This window comes from Leucopleurus acutus, assembly GCF_964270905.1.
Source record: "Leucopleurus acutus genome assembly, chromosome: 7".
In the NCBI taxonomy this organism is placed as follows: domain Eukaryota; kingdom Metazoa; phylum Chordata; class Mammalia; order Artiodactyla; family Delphinidae; genus Leucopleurus; species Leucopleurus acutus.
Window position 1 is genome coordinate 10,941,062 of NC_139150.1, and position 23,506 is coordinate 10,964,567.

Genomic DNA, 23,506 nt, shown 5'->3' on the forward strand with positions numbered 1-23,506 from the left:
GGATCTGAGTCTCAGCTCCCTCCAGCCCTGGTGAGTTTTCCACCTCTGGGAGGATGAAGATCCCTACCCACAGGGGTGCTGTCACAGTTCCGTGAGCGCCAGCGTGATCCAGTATACAGCAGGTGCTCAGCACATGCTCCTTCTTCTTTTCCTTTATGGCTTACAGTGAGCTTCCACAAAGACAAGTCGCCCTGATTCTCCCACAGCCCCAAGAGTGAGATGAGATGGTACTAGTTTCCCTCATTTACAGAGGAAGGGGGAGGGGGAAGGGGAGGGGAGGGGAAGGGAGGGGGAGAGGGGAGGGAAGGGAGGGGGAGAGGGGAGGGAAGGGAGGGGGAGAGGGGAGGGAAGGGAAGGGGGAGAGACGGGACTAGACCAGAGCTACAATGTTCGGACACAAGCCACTCCTGCCATGTGGTCTTGACCCCATGGGGCTGTTGGCTCACCTGCACCTTCTTCAGAGCCACTGTCTTCCTGTCCAGCAGGCAGGTGGCCTTGTACACCTCGCTGAACTGCCCGCGGCCGATCTTCTTCTCAATCTGGAAGTCAGCCAGCGAGCAGCGAAAAGACAGGGCGTTCGGGTGCCTCTGGAGGGGAGGAACAGAGGGCATCGGTGACCAGCCAGGCAGAGCGGAGGGCCAGGAGCCGTGGGGGGCGGGGGCGGGGGGCTGCTGCCCCTTCCTGAGCTCCAGCAGTGCCCCTACAAGGTGAAGGAGGGACCCTGGTTGCCAACCCCACTATCAGAGCCCCCCTCGCCCCCTGGCGCTCTCCACACCAGCTCCATTTGATGCCAAGGACCCCACTCTGCAGATGTGATCTCTTCCGCAGCATTTATCGCCACCCCTCAGTATGTGATCACTTTTTCCTTTGCTCATTTCTGTCTCCGCCCCCTGAAGGCTGGCTCTGTGGGCCAGCGCCTTGCCTGCCTTTGTCACTCCTGAATCCTTTCCGTCCCGGTGGAGCCGGGCAGCAGAGTAGGTGCAATAAATGTCTAAGGAAGCAACTCACCGAAGTCACACAACCACGGGGAGGCCCTGTGGGCCCTCCACGTGCAACCTCAACCCTAACCCTGCAAGTCGTCCTAAAAGCGGCAACTTCCCTTCCCGGGGTAGCCAGTCCCATCACAGAGACGAGAACACGAAGGTTAAACTTGCAGCCTGACGCTCTGAGCCCATTTTTTGGATACACTGCCTCCTTTATGGCAACGTGAAGAATCTGGAGACTTCGTGATGACTCCCCAGGGGCCAGCGTTGAAAGCCATGATTAAGCTGTAGGACCTGCCCAGGGATGGAGCCAACAGGTGAGGCAGCAGTGGCCAGGTACCTCCCCGCCGCCGACACACACACAAACACACCTGCAAAGGTACTCTCGGGAAGAGGAGAGGAGGGGGCGCCAACGCTGGGCCCTGGGAGGGGAAGGGGGGAGAGAACGCCCCACGTCAGCCTGGCGGGACGTACCCTCCCTCCTGCTACTCTCAGGCGGAGGATCACTGACACTGGGGACCCTCCCCAGCGGGATGGTGGCATGAAGAAAGGGTCTCTGTTGTTGCCAGATGACTTCCATATAGTAGGTGTGCAGAAATGTGTGCAGGATTCAGTCTGGGGAGCAGGGGTGGGGCAAAGAACCCTGAAAGCCCCACTGCAGCAAGAATAAGCCGCTGAATTTTCTGAAGTGAAAAATGTCTCTTCCAGACTTGGGCCAGATCGTCTGAGAGTGTGGAAGATCAAGTATTTCACTGGGCTGTGTTCTGGAATTCTCCCTACTAGGAATGCCAACGACAGACCAGTAGGCCCTGGAAGAGCCTTGGGAACCCCGACAGTGGAGCCAATCAGCCTGGGTCGCTGGCTGGTGACCTTGGCGGTTACACAAGCCACCCTGTGCCTCGGTCTCCTCATCTATAAGGGAGAAGTAGGGTGGCCATGAGGGTCCTATGAGATCGCTGAGCCCTGCACACAGTAGGTGCTTCGTGGTTGCAGTCATGTTACTGGCAGGAGTGAGGAAGCCAGGGGGGCCCCGAGCAACTACCCACCGCCTCTGCACTGGCCCAGGCTCAGCCGTGGGCCAAGGAGACCCTAACGGGGACCCTCTTGCCAGGACTGAGAAATGGAACTCAGCCTCGCAGCCCGCAATCCCGCTGCCTCCTTCCCTCAGCAAGATGACAGCTGGGCCCGCCCCGACTCTGAAGTCTCCAGGACTCCAGAGATTTGAAGATGCTCCACCCGGGGACCCGAGCAGAAGGGAGGGCTGGCGGAGGAAGAAGACGATGCTCTTACCAGCACCTGCTGGTCTCTGTCAGGTAAGTTCTTTAGTCACAGCAACTGACCTACCTGTACGCTGCGTGTCCACCTAAGACAAGCAAGCATGCATTTACTGAGCGCGGACTACATGCCAGGCACCGTGCAGAATGCTTGCCAGGACCTGCGAGCGGACATCATCGCAATCTCCATTTCAGGAAACCGAGCGGAGGCTCCAGACCCCACCACGAGTAACGGCGGGGATTTGAACCCGGGGATGGGTACTCCAGAGCCTTCACCCTTCGCCTATACCCGTCACCCTGCGCTGTGTGGCCTCCCAACTCAGATGCCACTTCTGCGTTTCCTCTGAGACCCTGGGACTAGCCAGGCCTACACCTCCTGCTTCAGCCACCTGGGTCCCACCCATCCCCCCACCATGGGCCTCACCAAGTGGGCCCCTGTCTTAGTCCCCTTTCTGCCCCTCGAACTAAGGCTCTGACCCACTCGAAGCAAGTGCTCAGGGCATGTTTGTCAAATGACACAACGCAATGCACCCAAAACGGCCTGGTGCAGAAGGGACTCTGACCCAGTCACTGTCACTTCTATGGGTGCAGCTGAAATCACACACCCTAGAAAAAGGTAGCTTTCTTGGCACTTGGAGGGATCACACGTGGTCATGAAAATAACGACGACAAGCTTTCGTGTATTAGGCACCACTGTGCGTCCGCTGCTGTGCTAGATGCTTAGACAGGTCTCAGGACTAAAGTCTCCTAACGGCCTTGTAAAACAAGACTTTTTTTTTTTTTTCGGTACGCGGGCCTCTCACTGTTGTGGCCTCTCCCGTTGCGGAGCACAGGCTCCGGACGCGCAGGCTCAGCGACCATGGCTCACGGGCCCAGCCGCTCCGCGGCATGTGGGATCTTCCCGGACCGGGGCACGAACCTGCGTCCCCTGCATCGGCAGGTGGACTCCCAACCACTGCGCCACCAGGGAAGCCCAAACGAGACTTATTAATCCCACTTTATGAAGAAGGACGCTGAGGCACAGGCAGTGGGGAGCTGGGACTTGAACTCCCTGACGATAGAGACCCAGCTGCGCTGCCAGGTGACGTGGGGCAGTGAAGAGTCTGGGGGATGTGCTCACTAACGATCCTGGCTCTGCCAACGTGGGGCTGCTTCCCTCCGTGGCGAGTGGTCAGTCCCCAGTGCTCTCCACCCACCCCAAGGATGTTCCCCAGAGGCCACGTGGCCCCGCTCCACAGCCACTGGAAGCTCCCAGAGGATGCGGGCGACTTCCCAGCCACCATCGCTGAGACCGCCCTGCACATCTGCATACGCGATGACCCAGATTTGCATTTCCCGTCACAGCCCATTCGACCTAATTAGAGGAAAGTTCTGAGGAGGGGGCAGGTTACCCGGGCAGCAGCACAGCGGTGAGGGGGCTCAGGGGCCTCTGCTGCCCTTACAGGGGTTAGGACCGGGCCCTGTCCCCAGAGGGGCCTCTGCTCAGGTGGGGGTCACCACGGGACACGGGGCTCCTGGGCGCAGCTGCCTGAGCCAGCAGAGTCCTGACCCCGATTTAACTCAGGGGCTCGGAGACAAGCTGAACTGAGCTCTTGCCCCCAAAGGCCAGGCCTCTCCCTGCTGCCACCCACCTCCTGGGTGGGCCCTGGCAAGTTCCACTCTTGTTCCTGCATCAGAGAGAGGTCACCCATGATGGGGGATGTTAGAAACACCAGCCCAGGACTTCCCGGAGGATTCCAGGACAAGAGGGTCTGGGGAGCTCTAAACTGCTGGGCAAACACGGCGCTGGCCCCGAACAGCTCCCATGATGGCGGCTCCAACACATCCTCCTGATGGCCTGTCTGCAAATGGCTCATGCAACGCTTACTGTCCCCTGTTATGTCTGGGACCCCGTGCTGCCTCCCGGGGAAAATAAACACAATCCCTGGGCCCAGGTTGGCAGAGAGGTGACTGCCACTCTGGCTCTGTCGGTTGAGACACTAAAGCTGGGGCCTGGAGGCCTGGGTTCCAGTCCTGGCTCTGCCACTTCCCGGTGAGCCCTCTGGGCCTCGGTTTCCTCATCTGTCCAACTGAGATAATCAGCGCGCCATCCAGAGGGTTGTTGGCGGTTAAATAAGTTAATGAGTGAACACTTAGAAGAGGGCCCAGCACTTAGGAAATGCCACGTGTTTGTGTTATTATTACTATTGGGTTGGCGTTGTAGAATGTCTGGAGAATGGCAGCACCTACTTCCCAGGGGCTGGGGGTGAGCTGAGGCAGGGTGTGCCTGGCCTGGCGGGAGCCTGGCCCAGGGACCCAAGCACAGGGAGTTGTCAGCTGTCATTATCATCACCCCCGTCCACACCCCACCAAGGGTCTGTGCCGGGCATATTTCCAGCCCCAGGCTCTTTAGCTATAAAAACTAAAATGAATGTTTCTTCTTCTTCTTCTTTTTTTTTTTGGCCGCGCCGTGTGGCCTGTGGGATCTTAGTTCCCTGACCAGATATCGAACCCAGGCCACAGCAGTGAAAGCGTGGGGTCCCAGCCACTGGACCACCGGGGAATTCCCTGAAATGAATTTTAAAATACAAGAATAAGATCAACGACATCCCATTTCCTTAACACCCCTGATGCTGGGTACCATGCTGGATGTTTAAAGTACACCATCTCACTTAGGTCTCCCCAGCCCCATTTCACATATGAGGAAACTGAGGCTCAGAGAGGTCATTTACCCAACATCCTCTGGCTACAGGAAAGTGGTGAGGTGAATGTACCTGCAGCTTCTGACTTCACCGACCTTGTGCCACTCACCCAGGGCCTGTGCTAGACAACAGGCTCGCCTCCCTTTCTAGGCTGTGCTGTGGGCACCAGAGGCCATTTCTGACCTACTCATCCCCCTTCCCCAGAGTGGGAGCCCCTTAGCTCTCCCGAAAAGGTAGAAGAGATGGGTGGAGGGGCAGGGAGGAGGTGGCGGTAGGCCTGGGGAGGACTCGCGATCTCAGAGAGGAGGAGCCTCTGGGAGCAACTCCCTGGGCAGCCGGAGGAATTTGGTGGGATCAGGAGTCGATGACGCGGCCGAGGTCCTGAGTCACCTGCAGCCCCGATCGCACCCTCCCAAGAAATGGAGGACACGACCAGACATACAGCAGGGGGAGGGAGCGTCTTGGACCACCCCAGAAAGCTCGGAGAGACCCAGCTCTCTTCCCCAAGTCAGATCAAATTAGGCCACAAATGCTCCCCCCCCCCCGTGCTAATTTGAGTTTAAAATGTTTGAACCACAATAAGCCTCAGTCATCGACAAATCCTTTTTTTTTTTTCCAAACAGGAGCATAAAATTCCATGTTAAAAGAATAAAAATGCATTCGCCCAATTAATTTTCTGAAATCTCATTAAAAAATTTAGCCTGACTAAGTCAGACTTCTGACCTGAATTTTAATCATCTTTACACTGGATGGGTCTTTTTTCCCTGATATTTGCAATGCATCATTAATTTTAAGGCAACCGCTTCTATGATTTTAAAAAGCACGCTTCATCAGAATGACATTTCCTGTAAACGAGTTTCACCTTTAAAGACATCTGACATCGTGTGCAGGGAACTTCTCGTGGCTGCGGTACATGCGTGTAAAGCAATGCGCTTTAAATCTGTGTGGCACGAAAGAAGGGTGCGATTTACAAAGAGTCCATATTGTCAGACTCTGTGCGAGGCCAGCCCCACTCAGCTCTTCACGATCTGGCTAATTTTGTCCCCGAGGCCAGTCTCCCCTCCTGCAGCCCTCGTGGCAAGAAAATGCTCTGCGGGGCCGCAGGGCCTGGATCCACCCCTGGCTCTGGGCTCTGCCCCTCAACGGCAAAAAGGACACGTTACCGCTCATCTTGGTTTCCTCCCCCGCAAAATGGAGCTCTGAATAAGGTCTCCTTCTCTTGAGTTGGTAGGAGGACGAGATGAGGTAATGCCAGGCATCGCAATGTAGGTACAACCACCACGGTGACTGTCTCAGCTTGGAAGTCTGTCTACACTCAGCTTTGCGCCATCAGCGCGTGCGAGCGCCGAGCAAGACGCCGGAACGTGGGAGGCGCCTGATGACAAAGCCTAAGGCCGCCTCGGTTGTGGCAGCTGCCCCAGGACGAGCCTCACTGACCCAGCTCAGAGAAAGCTGAGCTTGAACACACGGATGAGAGAGCCTGGAACCAGCCCCAACGACTAACAAGCAAAGACCTGAAGGGAAACAAACCATAAAGAGCGTCGGCCCCCATGCCAGCAGGCTGGCCACGTCCTCTACCTCCCTCTCCCGGATCCCTTCGGTTACCAAGGGCAGTTGGATTTTCCCCCTGGAAGCCTCTGGCGTCTTCCCTCCCTGTGTCGGGCCCATTTAAGGCCAAAGCATCACGTGACCTCCCATTTTCACCTACCTTGTGCCTCGGGCCCCAGCTACCAGTGACCTAAAACCCAAGCCCCTTGTCAATTTAAACCCCAAATGGGCTCCCCATTTGCTACAGATTCAATTCCAAATGACAATGTGGATTCCAGGCTTTTCATAAACACCAGCTGTTACCTTTTCTAAGCACAGGTATTTAAATCCTTATCCAACCTGGCTGGTCCTGCACCTTCAGGTCTGGCTCTTTCCTCTTCCTGGAACATCCTCCTCTCCCTGTTTCGCCCCAAACTCCTGCTCATTGTCAGCCCACGTGTCATCTTCTTTCTAGAGACAGCTTTCCTTGTCAACCCTGATGCCCCGGGCAGAACAAGCCACCCCATTCTCTGGGCTCCCCCTGCATCGGTCCATCCCTCCCTGGGAGCCTCACCTCTGCATCATCTTTATTTACTTATGTGTCGGGCTCGTCCGCAGACCCAAGGCTGACCCAACGAGACAAGCACTTGCTGAATTTACAACACTTAGCAAACACTTTTTGAATTTTAATGGCTGTTAATATTTGGTCATTAAATCTTATCTATCATCATTGTTTTGGGAAGATTTTCATAAAGATTTTGGCGCAATGCAGAACTAATGACAGCTGTCCCCATCCCCTGCAAAGTTATGCACATTCCTCTGTCTCTGGACAGTGCCGAATATAACTGAACTTGGCACGTCCCAAGCAGGTTTGCAAAGACTTTCCAGATGGAAGACACATTAGCCAGGGATTTCTCAGACAAGAACACCTTTCTCCTTCTTGGAAATTCATGTGTTTCTTAGTGGGTCAGCTGAGCCCTGCGTTTCTTTCCTGATGAAAATGCTCTGAAGCAAATTGGTAAAACCATAAACCATGGGGGCATTTTAAGCTCTTCTTCTCAACTCCACTCATTCATTCATTAGAAACCTCAATAAAACCAAGCACGTTCAGCTTTCCCAAGTATATATGAATTTCACATATGATTCAACCCAGTTCAGCAAACATATTTTCATAGGCTGACAGCACCCAGAGCTAGAAAGTTCCTTGAAATGAACAAACCACTAGCCTTGGACACAGAAGGTTAACGAAAGCCAGAGTTTGAGTATTCGCTAAATTGTTCTTTCTACACTGGGGGTATTTCCAGCCCTGGGCTCTTTAGCTGTGAAAACCAAAATGATTTTTAAAATATAAGAATAAGATCAATGACATACCATTTCCTTAACCCCAACAACGCTAGGTACCATGCTGGGTGTTTAAAATATACCATCTCACTTTCTTCATGGCCCCATTTTACAGAAGAGGAAATTGAGGCTCAGAGAGGTCATTTACCCAATGTCACCTGGCTGGTGAGGGATGGAATTGGGAACCAAACCCAGCCTGGTCCAGAGCACAGCATTTTGCCATCATGCAGCCCGGCTCTTTTCTCTCAGGGTGATTTCAGGGAAACAGCAGTGCCTCCTGCCGTAAAGGAAAATGCCTGTGCCGTCACTTTGAGGTGTTTCTATGTCCTGAAAACAGGCAAGATTCCAGCCGTGATCTCTCCCCAGACAGTGTTTAAATACCAGTGCTCTATGAGACGAGGAGAGAGAAAGCGCCTGTTTTCATTCCAGCCCTGACCTGCAGCAGCCCCAGCGTCAATGCGGCTGTGCCCCAGGTCTGCAGACCCGGCCAGATGCTGGCGAACCAGGGGCATCTTTCCCGCCAGCCGCTAGCCAACGCTGAGTAATCGTATCTAATTACACTTAACTATGTCATTACCCACTCCAACGTGCGAGGAGACACCCAGAAGAGGCCGCTGCCACGGGCCCCCGCCTCCTCGCCTTGTTTGTGACAATTGTGGGGCTCCCTGCTCCGCCAAATGAGGCTGTAATTAACCCTGATTGCTCAAAATGCAACTGGCTAATTCTGGGAGATTAATCAAGGGGGACTCAATTGTTAGTGAACGACTTAATATGACAAATTGCTACATTACCCGAGGAAGCCCCACTGCCCCCAGCCATCGGGGAGGTGTTCTGGTGGGCCCTGGACCAGCAGTGTCTATGGGCTTCCCAGCTTTCTCCCCAAATTCCAGCCAGTAACTGGAATGGGGAGGATGAATAGCATAGATGCCTTTGGACCCCCTGTGCGTGTGTGCATGCACATACACGTTTTCTCCTACTTAACGCGTCACCTCTGTGTGAATCTATAGATGTGCCCCTTCCCTTGGGCTGATGCAGTGTCACACCAGGAAGCACAGTTTGATGACAGCTCAGGCGCAGGAGGATTTCAGACTCACCTGCCTCCTTGGCCAGGCACCTTTGGGCAGTGTAGAACCTATACAACCGTACATGGCAACCCTGCCCAAGCAGGTCGAACACCGGTCCACCTGAAGTCCTCCAACAGGACTAGGCAGTCAGAAGCTGTGACAATCCCTTCCATGGCGCAGGAAGGTGGCTGACTCTGAGTCTCCTCCTGACTTAGGTCTCCAGGCCTGGGACACGAGCCAACTCTGGACAATTACTTTTCATCATTCCAGGCTGCCCACAGGATGCTACAGCACCTGGCCCTGGCCAATCTGCCCAGCCAAGCTCTCTGTCCCCTCTAGTTCTTTGCAAGTCACTTCCTCCAGGAGGCCTCTCTGGTCCCCTAGTTCAGACCACGTTCCTTGCTGGAGTTCCACTGACCCCCAGTGTCTTCTGCTTTCTTTCTTGTCTTTCTCTCCTGTGAGGATGTGTGCTCCCTAAGAGCAGACCTGGGTCTGTTCACACACGGCGGTGTCCTGGGTGGTGCACTCCATGAATCTGCAGTTCATGAACTTGGCAGGCGAAGCCCCACCCCAGAGGCTTCTGTCCAGGAAGGGAGGCAGACCCAGGCACCAGTGCCCCAGCGGATGCGATCACGGCCATGACCTAGTGCCTGTGCGCAGGTGTGGAGACGGCACAGAGACGGGAGTGCCGTGGAACAAGAAGGCTCCCCAGAAGCAGCGGCGTTTGGACTGAGGCCTGGAGGTGTCAAGGAGGGCACCCCAGGCCCAGGGAATGGCATGTGCAAAGGCATGGGGTGTGCGAGCAGCTCACAGCCCCAGAAGCTGCCTGGCTGAGAGGGTGGGGCCCGTGTAGGGAAAGCAGCATCCCCGAAGCTCTGCGGGTCCTAGAAAAGCGGCTAAAGAGGCCCAGAACACAGCTGAGACCGGAAAGGAGGCAGACCAGCTCAGAGCCAGGAAGCGCACCCCGTCCGCTCGCCTGCGCCCCTCACTCTCCTTGGGGCCTCCACGACTCCCTCTACGTCTGTCCTTCTGAGCAGTGCTGACCCCTCTGAGATAACGCTGTTCCATTCACACGGAAACCCCAGGGACAGGACCAGGGCCTGGCATCCCAGCCCAGAGTGTGGGACAGAGAGGCATCTGTGTGTGTGGCTGACTGGGATGGAGGGCAGAATGGTCAGGTAGTGACTCTGCTCCCATCACTGGAAGCATTCAAGGTGCCTGGGGGCTGCCAAGGGGCATCCTTCCGTGGCCGGGACAAAGCAGCCTCAGGGATCTGTGTTCCTCCAAGACTCTCCAGTGCACTGCAGATGAAGGAGGAGGGCTTACCTGTGGGTCGGGAGGGTGCGCGGGCCCCGGGGTGTGGCAGAGGTTGTTCGGGCTCCCTCCATGGGGCAGGTGGCTAGGCTGTCCTGCCATCCTGCATGCCAGCCTCACGAGGACACGGGCTGCAACAGAAAAGAAGGGCTTTCTTACACACAGGCCTGTGCACTTTCTCTTCTCGATGGCCCTCGGATCAAGGAAGTAATTTCACTTGTCCCATTTTACAGATGCGCAGGCTGAGGTGCCAAGCTGTTAGGTAACTTGTCCTTGGTTATGCGGCTTGGAAGTGGCAGAACTAGCTCGACGGCCCATGTGACAGACCTCCCTCCATCACGCTGTCCCAACAAGGTTGCTAGGGCTATCCCCGTTGGATAGAGGGGAACACAGATTCTGTGCAGGGAAAAGTCTAAAGGTGCCCCCACCATCCAGCAAGGGAGGCGCCAGATTCAATGCCACACGTGCCGGACTCCAAAGCCCGTTCTTGCCCCGTTACTGTCCTCTGGGCCTCACCCCCATACAAACCCAGGCTGGCAGCCTAGTGGCCAGAAGAGAGAGACGTTGAGTCAGACTGCAAGTAGCAGCTGCAGGAAGGACCCCACATGCCTGTCCTTGCTGGGACCTGGTGCACCCGACACTAGGAAGGCCGAGGCCACGGGTCCTACTCAAGTCCTGCACAAACCTCCAGGCAGGGGCAGAGCCCTCTGCACAGGGAACAGCCCCCTCAACCTCCAGGGCTTGGGCTGCCACATCGGAGGCCCCCAGGAGAGTCAAGGATGCCACTCGCCAGCGGCCATAGTAACCGCAGTAGCTGTCCTGATTAATTGCCCACCATGTGCCCAGGCCTGAGCTAAAGGCCATCTCAGTACCACCCCCAAGATCGCTTCCACTGCTGGTGCCACAGGCAGCCTCTGCTGGCCTCCCCTGCAGACAAGCACTTCCAGGGCAGGACCCAGGGTCAGGCGCACAGAAGACGCTGTGTGGCTCGCGGTGCTCCTGGACGCAAGAGGGAAAGTGTTCCTCCTCGGGAGGAAAGCCCTCCGTTCACCCACAAGCATTTCTACAACACCTAAACCTCGGTGTCCAGGGCCAGGCCTGGGTTCCCCCAGGATGCCTGGAAGACACGGGGCGCAGGGCGGGCATGTGGCGAGGGCCCCCTAATCAGGCTGCTGTTCCTTCCACCAGACCCCGCCCTGGCATTCCCACGGGCACCTCTCACTTGACCCTCCCCAAACAGAACCCCGAAGGGCTGGCCAGGCTATCAGAGCAGCTTCATCTATACCCTCTGGAGCGCTGGAGTCCCTAGGAATCAATGACCCAGGAGGCGAGTGTGCAAGCCAGTTCCCCTGCCTCCGGTCAGGATGCTCTGGGGGTAAGTCACTCCAGAGACCCGAGCGGGGTAGTGATTTGGTCCGAGATCACACCCTGCTTGTCTGCCTCCCCCACTCCCTCGTGGTTTCCCCCATACAGTCTCGTCTCGGGGTCTGCTTCTGGAGAACCCAACCCAGGACATCGTCTTTCTCTCTAGACGGACTCTGCCTCTCGCCACCTGTAAGTCACCTGGTCACCTGCACCCCCAGCCATCCCCACCAGCCGAAGCCCAAGCTGATAGGCGTCGCCTGGTCCAGTGGGTTGGCAGGTCCTGCTGCGTGAACCGGGTGATCTGGGCAGTGGGAAAGGAACCCACACCGATGGGGCTGTTACGGTCAGGGCCACTGAGATCTGGTCACAGATCACACTTCCTTCCTCCCCACTGTAGCTCTGTCTGGTAGCTGACGGGCCAGCCCTCCCGGGCTTAGAGATGTCTACGACACCTGTCGGAGTCTGGCCACCAAGCCCTGAACTGCCTGCCGAGCTGCACCTTCGGCCTCCCCGCCTCTGCCCTTGAAGGCACTCCGAGCCTCTCTAGAATCTGCACGCTGGCGTCCAGCACCCATCCTTCCTCTGTGTCCTCAGGGCAGGCCCAGCTCCTCCCTCACACCCCTTTCCTCAGCATTTTGGGGTAAAACTGCTCTCTAGCATACAAAGTAGATGGCAGAAAGCAAGGACACATGGAGCAGGGGCATGGTCTGCAGACGGTACCCGCCTCAGCCTAGCGGGGAGGCCCTGGTGGCTGAGAGCAACCCGTCAAACCCAGCCCGGCCTGTGCTGTGTCCTGCCTGTGCAATTGCCGGTTTTGCTCCTCACGCACGGCATCTTACGTGCTTCGTCCTAACGTGTACATATAAAGAGGTAGATCTCGTGCTGTCGTCTCTTTGCTCTTATCTCAAAGGGGTGTCATGTGGAGGGTATGAAGGGGTGTGCCTGTACTTCTGAGGCCTCTCCCCAGCCCCATACTCCCACCTCTGCCCCAGCCCAGGCCTCGCCCCCGCCTGGACTCCTGGGTCTCCACCAGTGCCCGGTGCCCTTTCCGCCAAGCCCTCCTCCTCCAGATGGGCCACCAAGGTGGCTTCCTGCAATGCAGATGGGGCCACAGCACCTCCCCACCATCTGCGCCCGAGCTTCCGCACTGGAATGCACACCCCCCGGGTGACACAGTGAGGACCTGGGTATGAAAAGCCCCAGGATAAACAGATAAACACGAGCAGCTTCCCAAGGCAGTGCTGTTACTCAGGAGGGAAATGTGTGCGGCAATAAACGGGATACAGAGGGGACAAAATGTAAAATGCGCATGAATTTTAAGATAAAACCGGAGACTCCGCAGGCTCTGCAGCTGCTTCGGGCTGCAGCCCCAGACCCCTCGGGGTGACATGTTCACCGTCCTCTGCCCTTAGGGAGACCTCCGGGGGAAGGCTGGAGGAGAACTGTCTGCAGCAAAAAGGTTCTGTCTTTATCTCAGAAGGCACCAGGTGTGGCCCAAAGGCCAGGTCCACACGTGACTGGCTCACCTGCCCACCTGCTCACAGGCCACGCGGGCTGGAAACCACAGTGCCTCCATCTCGGGCTCCAACGTCCCGCCTCACCCAGCCTCCTAGGGCCAGCGGGCCTGGGTTTGTATCTCCACCCTGTCACTCCCCAGCTGGGACCTTGGGCAAGTCACACTGGGCAGAGACCTAGGAGGTATTTGCGAATGTCATTCCCCACGTGGCGATCTAGCATCTGCACCCAGAGGCGGTCTGCAGGCTCTCAGGAGCTCACCTTGTTCCTCACACAGGGCTCCAGGAGCAAAGTAAGGGGCTCTGGCCTCATCAGAAATAATAGTAATAATGATGGTAAGCCATCATTAAAGGGCCCATGCTGGGCCCTTTCTTTATACATTTCATCTCTGTTAGCCCATCTCACCACCATCTCACTAACACCACCTCCACGAGACAGCTTCTGTTACTGTTCCACTTTACAGATGAGGAAACTGAGGCACAGGGAGGTTGAGAGATTTGCCCAGATCACACGGATCACAGGTGGTGAAGCCAGGACTCAAACCTGTGATGCCACCTTTGCCCATAACCCCTGCACTGCACCCCTCAAAGGCTCTTACCAGCAATACATCACTTCCTTTCCAGTGGCTCCTTCAAGCCCCCTCCACTCAAGAATGGGGCAGTGCTGAGTGGGTAGGGGTGATCCCAGGGCCGGTGGGCCACGAGGAGCCATTCCCCTGACAGGGGGCCCAGAGCCCTCTCCCTTCGGGATGGCAGCGAGCAGATGCAGCACTGCTGTCCACACGCCTGGTGTGCCAACCCCCTGGGGTAAACTGCTGTGCCTAAGAGCAGTTCTGCCCGGAACCTAATAGAACCGGCTATACCTCATGTCCCCGCGAGGAGGAAGGGCCTTTGCTCCAGGAAAGGAGTGTGCAAGTCACAGCCCACCCCCGCACCCTGCCCCCCAGTGCCAGAGAGGGCCAGATAAAGGGTAAGGGGGCAGAGGGGGAAGGAAGGGGGAGGAGAGAGGGAGGAGGAGGGAGGAAGGAAGTGAAGGTTCTCTGAGGCGTCCAGTGGCCAGATCTCTTCCACTTAGCCTGGGCTGTTGACAGACCCATTTTACAGACGGGGAATCAGGCTCAGAGAGGGGAGACTCAAGGTCGTGTTGTGAGTAGGATACAGAGGGCAGATCTGAACCCAGCTCTGATTCCGACACGCCTCCCAGGTCCAAGACAGCCTCGGCCTCTTGAGGCTCTCCAGCGTGTTGGATTTCAGAAGATTTGCATTGTTTGTCTGCACCCCAACAGAAGCCCAACCCCTTTACCCTGGACATTCCTGCCAGAAACTCCTTCTTAGGGGGTTCAGATGCAGAAAGACCAAAGGGATCCGGAGGGATGAGACACGGAGAGCAGGGAAAAGCCCGGGAAAAGCCCCTCCGTGCACTGGGCACCTCCGGGAGCTGCCTGTGCCCTGCGGCTCCTGCCAAGTTGCAGAACAATGGGGCCCAGGCTGCCAAGCCCAAGTCAGGGGCCAAAAATCCGTGGAATGTGAGACCCGGAGCCCCAGGCCACACGGAGCTGCCACCTCAAAGAGGGCCTTTCTTCTGCCGGGAGCGGGCACTGGGGTGGCAGAGTGCTTCCCAGCCTGGGTTCCACACATGTGCCCGTCTACCAGGCACCCGGGGCCTGGATGAGGATGAGTGCCAGGGTAAGGCCGCGGGTCTGCTTGGGAGCCTGACTTTCCTGGGTTCAAATCCTGGCCCGGCTTCCTTTAACCACGCAGTGTCTCAGTTTCCTCATCTGGAAAATGGGGCTAACAGTAAGATCTACCTTTCAGGGTCATTGAGAATTAAATGTGTTAACAGATGTAAAATCCTCAGGACAGAGCCTGGCACATGTGAAGGGCCCTCTGAGGCTTTAGCTGTTACCAGCGTCATTACCACCGACCATCCCTGGGCAGTGGAGGAGGAATTGTCTCCATGTGACAGACACAGGAACTGGGGCTCAGAGAGCGGCAGGGACTTGCCCAGGGTCACACAGCTGGTAAAAGATAGAGCTGGGGCTGCTGGACCCCCAGATCATTCTGTCTACCGCACTGCACGGCCTCTCTGGAGCAAATACCCTCTTCGTCACTTACGAGATCTGGGGCTGCCTTTGCAAAGCCCCCCCGACATGCTCCTCCCGCCCTGGCCTTCGGCAAGCCTCTTACTAACGTGGGGTGTGTCCCAGGGAGACGTGGGGGCTTGGGTTTAATCCAGGCACTTCCTGGAAGCGAGAGGTTCCCACACTGGGCTGGGCTCTGAGGCTTGCCGAGAGGCTTTTCTTTTTTTTTTTTTTTTTTTTGGTACGCGGGCCTCTCCCTGCTGTGGCCTCTCCCGTTGCGGAGCACAGGCTCCGGACGCGCAGGCTCAGCGGCCATGGCTCACGGGCCCAGCCACTTGGCGGCATGTGGGATCTTCCTGGACCGGGGCACGAACCCGCGTCCCCTGCATCGGCAGGCGGACGCTCAACCACTGCGCCACCAGGGAAGCCCCCAAGAGGCCTTTCTGACCGTGACTGTCACCTGGGGCGCTTGCTTCCCAATTTCTAAAACTTCGTCTAGGGGAAAGTCACATCCCTCCTTTGTCTCCTGCCAAATACCACACTTCGTGGAGGCTGGCGGCTTATCGAGGCCGTACCCTCCCAGTAAAAGACGACCCAAGACACCAGAAGGCTCAGGCCAAAGACCCAGCTCGGGGCAGGTTTGGGGGCCTGAGTGGATAGGGTCGTGTGGGTGCAAGTATCTGTCCACACCTCACCTGGCTCCCCAACCCTGAGGTGGAAGCAGCGAGTGTCTGCCTGCCCGCTTCTGCATGCTGTATGTGCATGTATGCGTGTACGGTCAGGCCACAAGGCTTTGAGCCCAGCCGTGCTCTCGGTCTGTCCACTGGGGTAGGGGCGTCACTGCCCCTGGTTTGGGTGGGGCTGGTAAAGGCCCACGTGGCTCCCAGGCTGACGGGGAGAATCACAAAGACAACCTTGGAGACTCAGCTTCGGCTGGACCCGGACCCTGTGCCGTTTCTCTGGGGAAGAGGCCCCTTTTCACTCCTTCCTGCTCCATGAACAGCTTCACACGTTGTTTTCCCAAAGGAGGAAACCATCCTGGTGACTTCACACCCTCCTACACACACGGAATGAGTGACCCAACGCCAGTGCAGGCACCAGGGGCTATCTCTGCTTGTCCAGCAGGCTCCTGGCAACAGAAGCTTAGGATAGATGCCCGCTGCTGGGGGCCTTCAGCCAGCCGGGAGAGGAGAAGCGCCACAGACCAGTACGGCCCAGCACACCCCTATACAGATGGCGCTCTGAGGCCCAGCGGGAGACCAGGCAGCTCACAGGCTGGCCACTGGTGAGGCCAAGGCCGGACCAGCTGCAGCATCAGCCAGCATCCACGGCAACACCTCCCCTGAGCTGAGTAACCTGACATCTCCCAAGAGACGCAGGCGGTGCTATCACCCCCCTTTTGCAGGTGAGGAAACCAAGGCTCCACGGGAAAACGTGACTTGCCAAAGTCAGTCCACACAGAGGAGAGAGCTACCATTTGAACCTGCTCCTCAGACCAGGGAGCCTGTGAGTAACGAGAAAGGGATGCCACCGACTTCGTGTCCCCACACGAGGCCTGGGCAGTAAGGAACGCCCCACCCACGCAGACCGGCTGTAATGACGGCGCATCGCTAGCGGAGCCCGCACTGCGGGTGCGCCAGGCACGCACCAAGGGCCGTGCACGCCTCGTTCCACCTCACAGCCACCCTAGGTGGGGGCCGCTATAATCCACGTAGTGCAGAGGAGGAAATGAAAGTTCAGACTGGTTAAGCAACGGGCCCAAGGTCACCCAGCAGGCGTTAGGCAGAACTGACACTTGAAACCACGTCTGCCAGACTCCCGTAGTCCACACCTCCTTGGACAGTGAGGGACTGAGTGAGTGAGTGAGTGAGTGAATGAATGAATGAATGAATGAATGAATTCTGGCCCAGAGGTGTGGCTCTGGCTACTGTGTCCTTCCCCCACCCCGGCCCCCCTTCCCTTCTGGTCTTGGGATAAGCAGACGTTGCCCATTCATCACTTGACAGGAAGCAGCTCGATCTCAGGCCAGAGTCACGGGGGCCTTGGGAGCTGTCGGGGATGAGCCACAGATGGTGTCTGGTTTCCTGACTGGGCCTGGGAGCCCTCACCACCCGCCCCCACCCCCGCCGAAAGCCACACTTGCCACTCAGATTCCGCAGCTCCACGACCAGCAGGAGCCTGGCTTCTCTGAGACACGGGACCCCGTGCAGCCCCGGGAAGGGCGGTGCAGCCTTGCAGAGAGGTCCCTGAGCCCCCTCCTCAGGGCAGTGGGGCCTCTCACGGGGTGGGTCTGCAGAACCCGGAGGTCAGCGGCTGAGGGGCAATGCAGCACCCACCCAGCTCACCTCCCCGGCACCCTACCCCATCCTTTTCTTCCAGCTCCCCTCTCCTCACCCACCACCCACCCCCATCTCTCTCCAGCCTGGGGCCTCCCTCCAGAGCTCCAGACGCCAACCACCAAAAGTTCCAGGCACTGAAGACTCACCTGCCCTTCCCTGGGTCTTCATCTCAGCGACGGGGTCTCCTGTCTGCCCAGGAACCCGGCAGGAACCCAGGCTCCTCCTCCGGACGCCTCGCCCTCCCTCATAGCCCACACCTGGTCTTCATCCAGCGCTGCTGATTCTTTCCCCAAACAAGTCTCCACTTACCCAGAGCCCCTGCCCTCTGCTGGCCTGGCCCCTTCTCTGTGGGGTCCCTGTAGTTGCCTCCTGCCTGATGACCTGACCTCCAGCCCCACCAAAGGAGGGTCCCCCCACCAAGACACAAATCTCAACCTGCTTCTCCCCACCCAAAACCGCGCAGAAAAAGGCCCACACGCCTGAGCAAGGCGTCCCAAACTCCGTCCAGCTGGCGCTGGCCTGCCCTCCTTAAAGTCTACCCCGCCCCAGGCCCCTGCACGTGGGGGCCTCCCCTTCCCAACCCCTTTCCCTGCACGTGGGGGCCTCCCCTTCCCAACCCCTTTCCACCCTGGACCTTCCACACACCAGCCTCTGCCTGGAACCTATGACCTCTCATGGGGTAAAGTCCCCCTCCTGCGTCAGGACCGGGTCCTGGGTCGTAATCAGGCTCAGCACTTCTCGTGGGATCCTGGGAGAGACCCGCCCCCTACCTCATCCATAAAGAGGAAACAGCTGGACCCCGCAGGGTGGCCTCCCAGGGGCAGCCGGGTGGTACCAAGCAGCCTGCAATCTCCCAGTCAGTGGAGGGGGGCTCCTCCACCCTCCTGACGCCCCAAGCAAGAAACATCTGTGTCCACGCTCAGGATCCCCGAGGTCTCAGAGCAGGAGAGACCACCAGGCAATTCACAACACATCACACCCACACTGCAGGGCTTCCCTGAGCCTTTCTACAACTGAGGCGGCTCCAGATTGCCTTTCACTTTCTCCTTCTCGGGTAATAAAAGCCAATTCTGGAAGGAAAAAAATGTAGGAGCTGTAAAGGTCTCTCAGTTCAAGGCGCAATGAGGCATTTGGGTTCCACCCGGGAAGGCCTTTGGCTCCAGGACCTGGTGAAGGAAGATCCGCTGAACACTTGCTCTGCACCAGGGAGTGACACGCAGCACCTCGGCACACTCCTCCGCAACATCTGCGCTGCCCTCTTACAGAGGAGGAAAGATCGGGGCGAGGGGTGAAGTGACTTGCCAAGGCCTTGCCGCTCGCGGGTAAACGGCACGCACCCGTGTTAGGACCCAGATCTGACTCTCTCCGAAGTCTGGGTTTTAATCTCATCTACCTGGGGACATCCTTGGAGACCACTATGGAGCTGGGGGAAGCTGGGGGGTCTCACTCTGCGAGGAGCCTCAGACCCCTTAGGTAGGTCCACCACCCCAAGGACCCCTGCCCTCCAGGGAAAGGAACTCGCTCTCTCCTCGAGGCCTTGGCAGGCTCTGCCTCCCCTGCCTGGAATGAACTGCCTCCCGGCAAACCTGGATCCTCCTTCTAGGCCCAACCCAGGGCACCCGCTCTAGGCAGCCTTCCTGGACTCCTCTAGTCCGTCACTCCCAGGTTCCACCGACCTGGTCTCTGTGCCGTCACTGCCTGCACACATGTCTTCTTCTCCCTCAAGTGGAGATTTCCTCAAGGGCAGAGACCAAATCACTCTCCTTGTGGCCCCAGCAGGCCGCAGAGGGGGGGTGACCCAGTACGTAAACACCAGAAGCCAGGAGGGAGAAGCCTGGGGAGAGCAGAAATTCCTCTTCTCCCGTATCCTGTCTCAGACCACGACGGCTCCTGCCCTGCCAACCGACAGCCGAAGGGGGAAGCCCAGCAGAGCAGCCCTCAGGCAGATGGAGGCTCAGGGTCTGTAAAGAGCTTGCCCCGGGCCCAGGAGGACATCCATAATCCCACCGGTGGCCTCTACACAGGGGAAGTTCTTCAATCCCTGGCCTCCCCTAATTCCCTCTCCTGCTCTCTTTTTAAGGTTTGAAAGGGTGGCTATTCCTCGCAAGAGAAACTTCTGTGGAGAACTCACTGCTCAGACATCAGGAAGGGGCCCACGTAGCCAAGACCCACGCGGGAGACATAAGAATTCCTTCTCCTGTTTCCCTCGTCACCTCGGGAGTTCTGGCAAAGCCCGGGATCACCCAGCATGAAACTTCCCCCCATTAACCTGAGCAGTGACAAAGGTCATGCCGGGCTGATGGCACTGGCCCACGGGCAGCTTCCCCCAGGTGGGTGGTCAAGGGGGCAGCGGTGGCAGAGGTGCCACCAAGAGCCAAGGTCAGGTGCTCCGTGAGCCCAGGCCCCGGAGGTCGCAAGGGCCTGCCTCCCTGTCACTTGCTAGGCATACCCTCAAGGGCAAAGGCTGTAGCCCCAGGTGGCAGGAAAGGGTGAGGGGCTCCCCACAGCAGAGGCAGGGCAAAGGCCGTTACCTTGCAAAGTGGCTCCTGAGAAGCTCTGGGGAAGGTCTCGGCTCAGGGTTGAAGTAGATGTGAGCACGGTACCGGGACCTCTGGGGATCTGGGTGGCCTCCCCGTGCCAGGGCTGGTGAAGGAGGGGAGGCCAGCCCTGTCTCCATATGGGACTTCCCCTGCCCAAGACTCCTGTCCCCGGCCACTGCCAAAAGGGAACTCCCCCACCATGAGCTGCTCCAAAAATAGCTCTGGCTGCCACCTCCGTGGTGAAAGGGACTTGTCACTGCCACCAGGGAGCCCACTGCTCACCAGGGACTGGAATCTGATGGCAGTGGCCGTGGGGTCAGTCCTGGAGAGAGCGCAAGTGTGCCGGAAGCCAGGGGGCTTGGCATGCAATTACAGTCCACTCTGGGATTGCCCAATCCTGCTCCCCCATTTTACCCTCCAGGAAACTGCGGCAGGAGGGCAAGAGACTGGCCCCGGGCCATGGGCACAGCAGGACCCAGCCTCCTAAACCCACCCCATACCCACATGGTCAGGCAAAGGACTTGCCCTGTAGGCTCTACCAACCCCTCACCGCCACCCCAGAACCCAGAACGCTGACAGTAAACGCCGAGGTCCAACCAGCCTGGGAGGGATGAGGGGTGCTTCCCTCACCCACAGGGCTCCATTCCCACCCACCCCCATGGGGGCCAGCCAACGCTAAGAATCATAAATGTTCTTGCTGTCCCTTTAAAAGCTTAACCCTGGGGGCTTCCCTGGTGGCGCAGTGGTTGAGAGTCCGCCTGCCGATGCAGGGGACACGGGTTCGGGACACGGGTTCGTGCCCCGGTCCGGGAAGATCCCACATGCCGCGGAGCGGCTGGGCCCGTGAGCCATGGCCGCTGAGCCTGCGCGTCCGGAGCCTGTGCTCCGCAACGGGAGAGGCCACAACAGTGAGAGGCCCACATACCGCAAAAAAAAAAAAAAAAAAAAGAAAGAAAAAAAAAAGCTTAACCCTTCTAATCTCTCTTTTGTGAGCTGAACCAAAAATATCTGCTGCCTAAGAGATGACAGCCTTGGTAGGCAGCAGCCCTGGGTTCAAGTCCTGGCTCTGGCGCACCCCAGCTATGTGGGCCCCAGGGTTCTCGCAGGTAAAACTGGGACACAAATAGTGTGCATCGCCCCGGGCTGTGGAGGGCTCCACAACAACAGGGGCCTCAAAAGCGCTTAGCCCCAGGCCTGACACCGAGCAGAGCCCCAGTCACTGGAGCTACTGTTGATTATTAATCCTTATCCTGGCCCCGTGCTCTCGCACACCAGGCTGTGGATCCAGGATCTGAGTGTTCCCACCTTCCCTTCCTTCTACACCTCCTTCCAGCTGCTGGCTCCGTTGAGGGCCTGTGCTGACCACGGGTGACCCCAAGATCGCATGGATGGAAACCCCCTTGCTCTTACGGGGTCACAGGAGAGAACCCAGAAACACAGGGACGGATAACCGCAAGCCAGAAAGAGCATGAAAAGTGTCCCCAAGAAAAGGACTGAGAGACCCTCACTTCGTGACCCAGGCAAGATCACGGACAGCTTCTTCCAAGAGTTGGAGTCTGGGGTAGCCTGGAAGGAGAAGCAGGGTGAGCACCAGAGGGACGGGAATTCCAGCCGAGAACGCAGTGGGGTCAAAGGCACGGAGGCTGGCGGACCTGCGGGCATGTGGGAGAAGGCAGGGACGCCTCCAGGCCAGCCCCAGCCCTCCATCTCCGAAAAGAGCTCCCGTGGTCGGAACACGCCTTCCTCTCCAGAACGAAAGCCAGCTCCACCCTGGGCAAGACCCACCCCCACCCCCCGCGCCCCATCTGCAGCTCGACCGCGGGGACTGACGAGGGCATATGGCAGCTGAGGCCCCAGAGGACACACGGAGCCAGATCCTGGCACCGGGACTCGGCCACCTGCCGGCACACCTTCCCCGCCAGCCGGGCCCAACTGTCGGGCATATGCCAGGTGCCGGCCCCTGGGTGACTGCAGCCGGGCCCAGGCCAGCCGTCCACAGGCCTGGGTGGACTCCCCGCCCAGGCCCCGGCTCACGGGGCACCCCTGGAGGACCGTCCTCCACGACCCGGCGAGGTGGGCGGCATCAGCCTGCACGCACAGCAGAGGCTCCAGACGGGCCGGTTGGGCCCCCAAGTTGGGCACTTTCTGCCTAACCATTGTTTTTCTTCTGCTTCCGGCCTCCTTTCCGCTGAGAGGAATTCCCTCCAGGGCTCCCATCTAGGACACGGTAGCACCCAGGGAAAACACGGATTCCTGGAGCCTTCCTCTTCCTCCTGGGCCAGGATGGCAAGAACCTTCCTGAAGTTTACCTTGGCTCGGATCAGCCGCCATGCCCGTGGGCACACACGCACTGCCAGTCACTCCCCGCCTGTCCACCTGGGACACAGAAGAGAGGGTGGAGCTGTGCTGAGGGGCACAGACGGGCTCGCAGTCCCATCAGTGCCCAGACTCTCAGGGCCGCCTGGGTCACCGGGAGCCTCCAGCGTGACCTCCATGCAGCTCAGCGAGGCTCGGTCTGTGGGTGACAGTGTCTCCTCCATTAGTCCTGCCACCCCACGCAGAGTTACGGGCCAGCGCACCATCTCCGCTTCCAGGCCACACCACAGTGGCCCTGGACCTTCCTGTGTCACATTCCCCACGGGATCCTCGTGGACTCCGCGTCGGGCCTGGGAAATTATGAGTCCATTTTTAAGCCCTCGAGGGTGAATCCCGCTCTGAGCCACGGCGTGTGGCATGGTGGCTCAGGACTCACAGGGTCTGGGACTCTCAAAGGGCCGCGTGGCCTTGGGAAAGTCATGGCCTGTCTCTGGGTCTTGGTTTCGCCACCTACAACATGGGTGGGTCGGGCTCTGCAGTCTTGGGAGAGCTCTTCTTGTGCCAATACTTTTTATGAGGCTGATGGAGAATTTGCAACTCGCTGGCGTGCCCTGAAACTGAGCTCCAGGAGCTTGTTATCTAATCCTGTGCTCATGTCTGGGAGGAAAACCAGACCTTCTGGGTCTGGAATTGCTAAGGGACACTCTCTCTGACCTTGGAAGATTTTGTGAGCCCCCCAGCCCCCTGCACACCGCCCTCCCCACTCGCAACAAGCCACAGCCATATGGGGGGATGGCTCAGAGGCCTCCCAGCTCCCAGACACACAGCCACGGGAGTGGCGATGTGTACACAGTGCGGTCCACACACAGAGCACCCCTTAACTGCCAGGTGCAGGGCCAGATCCTTGAGGGGTGTTGGCAGCTCACGTGCTTACAAAACGACCCTGTAAGGCAGACAGTGCGTCCATTTGACAGATGAGGAAAGTGAGGCTAGTGAGGTCACGTGACTCGCTGGAGGTGTCCCAGCTGGAGAGAGGCAGAGCCTGGATGGAAATGTAGGTCTGAGTCCTCGTGGTCGTGGAGGAACCAGACCCAAGTGCTTAACGGTGTTGCAGAATCAAAGTAGGGGCCATTGATTCCAACTTGGGCCAGTCAAGGGGGCTGCAGG

General features: G+C 58.1%; 1 protein-coding gene across 1 annotated transcript in view; it reads right to left on the reverse strand.

The window, feature by feature from the left end:
- NEK6 (NIMA related kinase 6) overlaps positions 1-23,506 on the reverse strand; it is an 84,653-nt gene that overhangs the window by 32,213 nt on the left and 28,934 nt on the right. The window contains exons 2-3 of the mRNA XM_082842432.1: positions 10,197-10,315; positions 447-587 (exon numbers count right to left, since the gene is read on the reverse strand). Of these exons, the coding sequence (XP_082698558.1) occupies positions 447-587; positions 10,197-10,286 (231 nt within the window). The 5' untranslated portion in view covers positions 10,287-10,315. The remainder of the gene's footprint in view (positions 1-446; positions 588-10,196; positions 10,316-23,506) is intronic.